The sequence below is a fragment of the Echinops telfairi genome, unplaced genomic scaffold (assembly GCF_000313985.2).
Source record: "Echinops telfairi isolate 266 unplaced genomic scaffold, ASM31398v2 ScPeMD7_1713;HRSCAF=2227, whole genome shotgun sequence".
NCBI classification, from domain to species: domain Eukaryota; kingdom Metazoa; phylum Chordata; class Mammalia; order Afrosoricida; family Tenrecidae; genus Echinops; species Echinops telfairi.
The window spans coordinates 15,980,233-15,990,604 of NW_022105611.1; the positions used below are offsets into that span (position 1 = coordinate 15,980,233).

Here is a 10,372-nt window from a genome sequence, read left to right on the forward strand (position 1 = left end):
GAAGCAACAAAGCCAACATGGAAGAAGCACACCAGCCTGTGAGATCACGAGGTGTTGAAGGGATCAGGTATCAGGCATCAAAGAACAAAAAAATCAAATCATTGTGAATGAGAGGGAGTGCAGATTGGGGACCCAAGACCCATCTGTAGGCAACTGGACATCCCCTTACAGAAGGGTCGCAGGGAGGAGATGAGCCAGTTAGGGTACAGTGTAGCAACGATGAAATATACAACTTTCCTCTAGTTCTTTAATGCTTCCACCACCCCCTTTCCACCCCCACTATCATGATCCCACGAGTACCTTATAAATCCGGGTAGACCAGAGGATGTACACTGGTACAGATAGGAACTGGAGACACAGGGAATCCAGGACAGAAGAACCCCTCAGGATCAGTGGTGAGAGTGGCAATACCGGGAGGGTGGAGGAAAGGGGGAACCAATCACAAGGATCTCAATATAAGCCCCTCCCTGGGGGATGGACAACAGAAAAGTGGGTGAAGGGAGATGTCGGACAGTGTAAGACATGACAAAGTAATAATAATTTATAAATTATCAAGGGTTCGTGAGGAAGGGGAGGCAGGGAGGGAGGGGGAAAATGAGCTGATACCAAGGGCTCAAGTAGAAAGAAACTGTTTTGAGAATGATGATGGCAGCAAATGTACAAATGTGCTTGACACAATGGATGTGTGTATGGATTGTGATAAGAGTTGTATGAGCCCCCAATAAAATTATTAAAAAAAAGAGAGAGATGTTAGCTTTGTTTGGTGTTTGGGCCTTTGAGCAGGCTTTGCTAGGCTTAGTGCCATTCACATGTTTTTTTGTGTTGGGTTTTATGGTCAGACAAGGGTGGAAAGAGGAGGAGGGAGGGAGGGAGGGAGAAAGAGAGAGAGTGTGTAAGTGGTGGTTAGGGTGGAGTACACTGTTAGAATACAACAGAGCAGCTGGCTGAGGCCAAGCACTCTTTAGGTTTGGCCAAGATTTGAGAGGCTAAAATCACCCACAGTTATATTGATTTATATTCTTATCTAGCACCCTTTCCTTATTTGAAAATACTTTGATCATCACCTGGGAGGGCACAGAACTAATAGACTTTGGGGATTTTTCTTTGCAGGCCTGTAAATTGCTCTCTGATGATTACGAACAAGTGCGCAGTGCTGCAGTCCAGCTTATCTGGGTTGTCAGTCAGCTCTATCCTGAAAGGTTAGTGTGGGGGTAAGCCTTTGCTTGTTGCTCAGCCAGTCTTCACTTCCCTTCCTGCAAACAGGCTGCCACCAGAATGTGAACGCTGAGTAGATTTCTGGACGTTGTTGTAGATGGGCGGGAAGCAAAGACTGCAAATCACAACTCAGGTCTTCTTTTTTCAGCCTGGCTGTGAACGTTGTGTCCCTTGGGAAAGCGAATTTACTCGTGCATCCCAAGTTCAATATCTGTAGATGAAGAGATTGGCCTACTCTCTCAGTGCTTTTCAGGCCTTAAGAAAGTTTAAGTCTCTTAAATTGTTTAGAAAATATAAATGTCAGAGGGAGCCAGTAAGTTTAAAAATAATTATCCCTTATGTAGTATTTCTTTTGTGATGGTTTTCTGGCAAAACTATTTTTCTTTTTTATATCAAATCATTTAATTCTCACGATTCTGTGAGGTGAGTCAGATATTATTTATTCTATTTTATAGACATGCTTCAAAGAAACTAACTTGCCCTAGTTTTATAATTGACAAATGACTAAGCCGTGCTCAGGCCCAAGACCAGGGCTCTTCCTTCTCATTAAACTGCCAGCTAGAATTGGAAAGCTGGAACGAGTCGATAAACCTATAGGACCAGGCACCATTGTATAGTGCATTAGTGTATCAGCAGTTGGGGTGGTGGAGACTAACTGGGAATGATTTCTTCTTTTAGGACCAGATGCTTTATATGCTTTATATGATTCGTTTGAAGACTTGCTGGAGTAACAGCAATGCAGTTATAGGAGAGAATAAGCATAGATAGACGCACTGTGGTAGCTGGTTTGTGATATCCTCGCAAATACTGACCCTTTGGTGGGTTAAACTCCTTTGTTCAAGGCACTGAGGTTTTTCATTACAACTCAAATGGTTGGTTTTATTCCCAGTGTGATTGGCTTTACTCTGAAATGTATTCTTACTATTCTAGGGTTTGAACTTCTCAGTTATCATTTCCATGTGTGCCAGTTTTGGTCGGCTATTCTTGTTTTGTTAAACTTGCAGCCTTAAGCTTATGTTTTGTCATGCGTGGTTTCTTTTAATTTAGCATTGTCCCAATCCCGTCTTCTAATGAAGAAATTCGCTTAGTTGATGATGCATTTGGAAAAATTTGTCACATGGTCAGTGATGGCTCCTGGATGGTTCGAGTTCAAGCTGCAAAGCTATTGGTAAGTTGTGCTTTCTTTAATGAACCTTTGGGCAAAGACTACTTACCAGGGCTCTGCACCAGCTCAGCCCAGTTTGTTCAAACTTTACACAGCAACACTGCAGTGAACCCGAATTCCTAAAATGTCGGTGAATCAGAATGCTAACCAGAATGGGAAAAATTAGGGGCTGAAGCCCTGTTGGAAACTTGTCACTCTCTTAGAAAACAAGTTGGTTGCAGAGCGACCAAATCTCTTGACCAACTGAGTGGAAAACAGTGGTGCCCACCTCAAAATAATTCTGACTGAAAAAAAAAAAAATTCTGACTGTAAAGTGCTGAATGAGTTTAGTTCTCCTTAGTTCTGGTGTAGTCTCCTTCTACCTAATTCAATGTCATGTACCAGGGGCCTGAAAAGACTCACTGCTCCTCCTCTAACTCCCCAGTTCCAGCGCTTTAGACCTAATGAAGTGATGAGGCTTTGGACTTAAAGGCCATCTTGCATCAATAAAAAGAGTATTTTCCATTGTTCTTGGCTTAAAATAAAAGATGAGCATTGTTTAGATGTAGATTGATTCAGAAAACTCAAAACTATACAGAAGAGGTTGGCTTTCTGGTATCTGTAGATGACTCTAATGCAGCAGAGCAGCTTTGTTCCCAAGTACGCAGATCCACAGGGCCACAGGCACAACTTGTAAATTAAGCATAACTGGCTTCTCTGTAGAATACGGCTCTTAGTTTACAGATTTCTTCTAAAGTTGTCAAATTTCTCTTATTCATTGAGAGTTAAGTCTTATTTATAAGCTTTCACACGGCTTTGCTCCTTAGAAAGAAGGATAGCTATACTTTGTCTCATGTACTTTGGACATGTCGTCAGAAAGGACTAGTTCCTGGAAAAAGACATCATGCTTTGTATAGGGTCAGCAAGAGAGAGGCAGACCCTTGAGACTGATTGCCACAACAGTGACCGCAAACCTAGTCAATATTGTGCGGCTAGCCCAGGCCCAGGCCAAGGTTTCATTCTGTAGTGTGTAGAGTTGGAATCAGTTCACTGGCACCTAACAGCAGCAGCAGCCCCGTCTGTCCTACAGTCCATTCAAGTAACCACTTGTCATTTCCCACATGGCGTTCTCTCAGCATTTGTACTTTTAATTCCAATTTTCCAGATAAACCTCTTCATGTCTCTTCCGGACAGTCATTGTTCTGTACGTTTCCTTAGCAATCATTATAAATGGCTATTACACTTATCCTATTGTAATACAGTTGCTTCTTGTCAGTCTCCCTCACTGGTTGCTGAGGTTATTAGATATAAAAGTGGTGTTTTATTTTTCTGTTCCTGGAGACTGTAGAGACTGTAGACATATAGCTGAATGGTTGCTAAGTAAATATTTGTATTTTTGAATGGGTGAGTGAATATACAGGAATGAAGAGACAATAGAGAGTAATGGTTAAGTCCAAGGATTCTGGATCATCCAAGTTCTTACCTCAGTACTGGAATTTATTACTTCTGCGTGTCTTTTTTCCCCATTTAAAAATGAGGCTAATAATAGTATTTCTTTGATAGAACAGTTGTGTCCTACCAAGCTCTTATTACAGTACATGGCACATAGTAAGCTCTATTTCGGAGTAGCTGTTAATGTTTTTTAAATTGTCTTGATGATGATGTCCTTAACTATCAAGGATAATCCGGTGTGATTACATACTTAACTTGGCTTCAAACTTTGAATTTTATGATAATGTCAAAATCATCAAAGTTGTTCAATTTGCTTTGGGTTTTCTTTCTAGGGTTCTATGGAGCAAGTCAGTTCTCATTTTTTGGAGCAGACCCTTGACAAGAAGCTAATGTCAGATCTGAGGGTAACTTGAATTCTCTGTGTTTCTGTAACCAATACCACAATATGTGATACCTGTATGCTGAGTTGTGTTGATTTGATTTTCCAGCTCATGCATTTAAGTTAATTTAGGGTGACTGCATTACATTTTAATTTAAGACCTTGGTAACTTGAACCAAATTTGTGTTTTACAAAGAATAGGAGAGGTTATTTTCTATTTGTTAAAAAACTTATAAGACCTTTTTCTGTGAGATGGTATGACCTTTAGAGCTCCCTTTCAACATTTCTTCCCATGGGAGAGTGAGCAAATTATTTTCCCAAAATGCTCCTCATGGAGTGCCCTGAACCTCTGACTCTTGATACTCCTCTGGCATGATTACTAGAATTAAATAAGAGTCTGAGTACATATCTAAATTTTACAAATTATAACAGTAATAATTATGAGTTAAAGGATCTTTGATCAATGTTGGACGGGGAAATGATTGCTGATAATTCTCTCCCTAATCCCAGTCACTTTGGTCTATTTCTTCCCAGCTCTTTGCTTATTTTTCCAGATTGCCATCTGTATACCTAGCATTTTTATTGGCTATTTAATCTGTAAAATAGATGTAGTGATGATCATTTCTTATTCCTTTCAATCTATTGGATATTTTAGATTCTCCAAATTTCTCCACCATTGTAAATCACATAAAGATGGACATCTTCATATATATTGTCTCTTTGCCTTTTTTGACTTTTTCTCTTAAGAAATTTTTATGCTTGGTTGAGAAGTTCGCGTCTATATTTCATGAAGTATTGTCATATGGCTGTCACGAAGAGAGAGTACTCAGCACTGTTACTGTGGCATTGCCTTCATCTGAGATCAGTTTTTGATTTTGAGCATTTTCTTGATGTGGGGTAGAAGTGTAAGAAGTCAGTGCTCATGGTAGATGATGAGGGATGACCAATGGGAAGTTTCTAAGACACGACATAATTGTGTTAAGTTTTACAGTTGTGTTTTTTTTCTCCTGATCCACACCCTTTCGACTCAAGTGCTATATCTCATCAGTGCCTCTGGACAATTGACCAGGAAGATTTAGACTAACATGGGAGAAAGACTATTAAGGGCTAATGTATAAAAGATAGAATGCCAAGTCATTTATTTGTGTGAAAATTGTAAATGTCCAGTGGACTTGGTATTTGCATTCCTCAGTCACCACACTACCCTTTGGCCAATCTCTGTGGGAAGTGAACTTACTGAAGGTTGCTTGGTGACCACAGTATCCAAGAAAAAAATATCATTGCCAAATAGAGACATATTTCTTTCTTTTTTTTGTTGCTGGATGGTTGGTTGTTTTTTTGTTTTGTTTTGTTGTTTGAGCTATCTTTCTACAGAGCTAGAGGAGATTGTTTGCTTGAGCTGGTGTTTTGCCTTCCCAGGATAGTGCTCGGAGAGGAGCGCTGCTATTATCTACCTCTTTGACTCTTCCTTTCCCGTATTGCCTTGACTGCCAGCGCCTGTCTAACTGGCACATTCTGCAGTCATCTTCACTTGCTGTCATCACATTACTGTCAGGGATTTTAGGCCGGGAGCCTTTAGATTTCTTGAATGTGGGATTTGCATTTCTTTACTTGGAGACACTGAGTATTTCTTTTTCTTTTTTTATTTCATTTTTTATTTTTTGAGTATTTCTTTTTAAAGTGCAACTCAGAGCAGTCTTACTTCCTACCTTCCCATGTCCTCTGAGGTGCATTGAACTCTTTAGTCATGAACCTCCAGCAAGTGCTAATTGTTGTTGCCCTCTCCAGAGAAAACGAACTGCCCATGAGCGTGCCAAAGAACTTTACAGTTCAGGAGAGTTCTCCAGCGGCAGAAAGTGGGGAGATGATGCTCCCAAAGAAGAAGTAGATACAGGGGCCGTGAACTTGATCGAGTCTGGAGCCTGTGGAGCCTTTGTTCATGGGTTGGAAGATGAGATGTATGGTGAGTATGACAACATAATAATAACAGTGCCCATCTGTTGAGTGAGTGTGGTCTGGCTGGCTTTGTACTGGGGCTTGAAGAAAAGGTGTGGGAACACTTCTGACTTTCTTAGACTGCAATAGGGAGGAGAGTCTGACCCCACCCCAGAGCAAGTCCTAATGCCCCAAGGGAGAGAGAGGTCAGACATGCCTCCTCTGTCCATTTTTCTTTATCCTATTCTGACACTAATTGTTCTTCTCACAGTACTCTATTTTTTGGCTGGGTTCCATAATCCATTGCAATAGCCACACACAACTTGCAGACAGTACTCACAATTATGGCGGTTTATTAGAGAAGTTAACACATTCCCCCACGCCAGGATCAGAAAGACAGTAGGGTTACAGTCACTAGTCTATATCAGTGCCTCTCCTCAGCCAGCAGCCAAGTCTCTTCCTCTGGTCTTCAGCGTGCCAGTCAGGCAGTTCCCTGGTCTCTGCTGCCATAGGCCAGGAAGCCTCAGTCTGTCACTGCCTCTGGTCTTGATGAGGCTCCCCTGCTTTCTGTTGGACCCCATGTCATGGCCTCGGCTACTTCAGACAGAGATCTTGCACACACTCCATTGGTGGCTGCTCTTTCTTCATGATCCCGAGATGCTCTTCTGCTTCTGATGCTTCTGATTACTTCTGATCCCTCTCTTAAGTGTTTTGTACACTGCTTGCATGGTCCCATCCAATCATTTGTTGGGAAGTACAGCAATAAGGATTCAAGAGCCATATTTAAGCAATTTCGCTTCACTGCAGGGGCTTACATGGATTGTCTTGTTTAGTCCTGACACTTACTCCATGAGGTAGCTACTACTGTCTTTATTTTACAGACTCAGGAGGCTGAGACCCAGGTAGCATGCTACAGTGGTTAAGAACATGGACATTAGTTTAATACCCAGAGCCCCAAGTTTAAGTTCCAGTATTCCCATAAAGCAGAGATAACAGTGTCTGAGTTGTGAGAATTAAATGGAGTTATCTATATGTAAAATAGCCGATTACTACATGACCCACTCAGAGAGCAACTAAATACTGGTAGTTAGAAAAGGGATATCATTGATATCTATAAAAATAATTGCATGCTAGTAATCACCCATGCAGTAACGCAGAAGGAAAGGTTAAGCTCAGATATGTCTGATTGCAGAGCATTTATATGTGTGATAAAAACGATATTTGACCTTTTTTGAAAAGAAAATAATGGGAAATGATAGTTTTTAAAAAAAATCAGTAGACTGTTTATAGAGTTCTAAGTTTATGGGAAAATAAATGTGTATTTTACAGAAAATACAGACTTTCTTATCTAATGTTATTTTTTCCGTTATCCTTGGTTTTAATCATTTTAAGTGGTTATATATTTTTCATATCCTGTGTGTAGAGTTTGTTGAACTTTTGCTTAGATCCCCGGGTTTGTAATGTTCACCACATGGAAACATTTTGGCCAATATTTCTTTAAATAGTTTTCTGGCCCTCTCTTCCTTTTGACACTTTAGTTCTATTTTTATTAGGCTACTTGAAATTTTCCTGCATCTCATCTGTGCCTTCATTTTTTTTTTTCTGCCCTTTTTTTCTCTTTGGGTTTCATTTTGGCTAGTTTCTATTGCTTTGCCTTCAGTTTCAGTCATCTTTTTTCCAGCAATGTCTAATCTTCTGTTGATCTATATTTAGTAGATTTCTCATCTGTTATTATAGTTTTCTTCTCCAGAAGCTCGATTTGCATTTCAGTTTTTAAAATATCTTCTATGTCTTTACCCACCAACTTATTTTTTCTTCTAGCCTCATGAAGATTGGATACATGTATATTGTCCGACTTCATGCCATTATTTACTGTGTGTTGTTTGTTCATTCTTGGATAAGCATTGGTTGGATGACCTCAAGGTCAGTACTTTAAACCCAACAGCTGCTCCTATGGAGAAAGATGAGGCTGTCTACTCTTGTCAAGATTTACAGCCTCGGTGCTGAAGGGATCAGTTATCAGGCATCAAAGAACAAAAAATCTTATCATTGTGTGCTCACCTTCCCGATATGATTGCTGAAGACAAATGGGTACATAAGCAAATGTGGTGAAGAAAGCTGATGGTGCCCGGCTGTCAAAAGAAATAGTGTCTGGGATCTTGACGGCAAACAAGGGGCCATCTAGTTCAGAAGCAACAAAGGCCACATGAAGCCTGTGTGATCACGATGTGTCAAAGGGATCAGGTATCAGGCATCAAAGAACAAAAAAATCAAATCATTGTGAATGAAGGGGAGTGCAGATTGGGGACCCAAGACCCATCTGTAGGTGGCAGGAAGGAGACAAGCCAGCCATGGTGCAGTGTAGCAATGATGAAACATACAACTTTCCTCTAGTCCCTAAATGCTTCGCTCCCACCCCCCACTATCATGAGCCCAATTCTACCTTACAGATCTGGCTAGGCCAGAGGGTGTACTTTGGTACAGATAGGAACTGGAAACACAGGGAATCCAGGACAGATGAACCCCTTAGGACCAGTGGTAAGAGTAGGGATACAGGGAGGGTGGGGTGGAAAGGGGGAACTGATTACATGGATCTGCATATAACCTCCTCCCTGGGGGAAGGACAATAGAAAAGTGGGTGAAAGGAGATGGACAGTGTAAGCTATGACAAAATAATAATTTATAAACTATCAAGGGTTCATGAGGCAGAGGGAGCGGGGAGGGAGGGCAAAAAATAGCTGATACCAAGGGCTCTAGCAGAAAGCACTTGCTTTGAGAATGATGACAGCAACAAATGTGCTTGACACAATGAATGTATGTATGGATTGTGGTAAGAGTTGTATGAGCCCCCAATAAAATGATTTAAAATGATTTAAAAAAAAAGATTTACAGCCTCGGAAACTCCATGTAGGGTGGCTATGAATCCAAGCCCGTTTGATGGCAGTGGGTTATAGGGTGTGGATTATATTTTCTGGTCCCTTTGCATACCTTGTAATTTTTTTTATTGACCATCAGACATTGTGAATTTTGTTTTTATTTTTTTGTGAGGTGGGTGGGAGTGGAGGGATACTGCTTATTTTTGTATTTCTATCAAATTGTGAACTTTATTTAAGATAGTTTGTTTGGGTCTTAATCTAAACCTTATTAGGCAATACTGGAGCAGTGATTAGAATAAGGCTTATTTTTCCCACTACTGAGGTAAACCTTTTCTGAAAACAAAACAAAATACAAAAAACTGTTCTAGATCTGTGTGTGCTCTGTAGATTGTTCCCTCTAGCTCTCGTGGGTGATTTCTTCCCAGACCTTGAGTAGTTTCTCACAGATCACACCTTAGTTGAAGGCTTGAGCACTGCAGCGATAGCGTCCTGTCTGGTCCCCCTGCCATCCCTCTTCGTATAGGCACTTGGCTCTCTAACTCTTGCCACTGTAGCTTGAGTCTCACCCCAGAGACCTCGCCTATAGCCTGCAGCCTCCTCCAGGCACTAGACTGGCTTCCTCGTGGTAGTGCACGTTTCATTGATTTCCCGCCTCTCATTCCCGCTCAAGGATTCCTGCCCTCCCGTGACTGGTTTCCAGTTCCAGCCTTGAGTACTTGTTAGCATGTTTTGTTTCTTTAAACCTTTATGTCTTTTGAGACTATGGACCAGAGCCCCCAGGCCCAGCATCAAATCCTAATGGTGCTTGGTTGTGTCTAAGGTGTTTTCATAATGTTGCCCTTATTCACTCCAGGGCATTCATTGATATATTTGCAGCAAAGCCGTGCCCTCTTTCAAACTTCTGTATCTCGTGGATATACTTCCACTCGCCCTACCAAACCCGTTCATCCCATGTGTCTGACTGTGCATCCACCTGGAGGTGATGACCGTTACTGCAGGATTGTGCACATAGCTTTGCCTCTTGCCTTGTTTGTGGCGTCTTCCTCTACCCTCATCATTGCTCACTGGCTTCCCTCATACTGTGGATTCCTTTCCTTTCCCCCAAGTTAGCACATACCTGCACTCTAGCCAGGAATTTACCCTCTTTCCCCACCCTTTTAGTATGAAAACCTTTTGGCCTTTTGCAATAGTGGTCTCCTAACATTATTTGTCCTTTTGCGACTCACTCATTTCACGCAGCATAATGTCCCCCCCCAGGTTTTTCCATTCATGTTATGAAGTGTTTTGCAGTCTTCACTTTTCTTTAATAATAGTATTTCGTGGGACAGGAGGAGAATCAAGGGAAATAGAGGAAAGAGCTGGGAGGCAAAG

The 10,372-nt window shown here is 41.3% G+C and overlaps 1 protein-coding gene across 1 annotated transcript in view; it reads left to right on the forward strand.

Moving 5' to 3' along the window:
- Positions 1-10,372, forward strand: part of INTS4 (integrator complex subunit 4) — a 108,765-nt gene that overhangs the window by 43,736 nt on the left and 54,657 nt on the right. The window contains exons 7-10 of the mRNA XM_004708938.2: positions 1,111-1,199; positions 2,263-2,383; positions 4,144-4,215; positions 5,979-6,153. Coding sequence (XP_004708995.1) covers positions 1,111-1,199; positions 2,263-2,383; positions 4,144-4,215; positions 5,979-6,153 — 457 coding nt within the window. The remainder of the gene's footprint in view (positions 1-1,110; positions 1,200-2,262; positions 2,384-4,143; positions 4,216-5,978; positions 6,154-10,372) is intronic.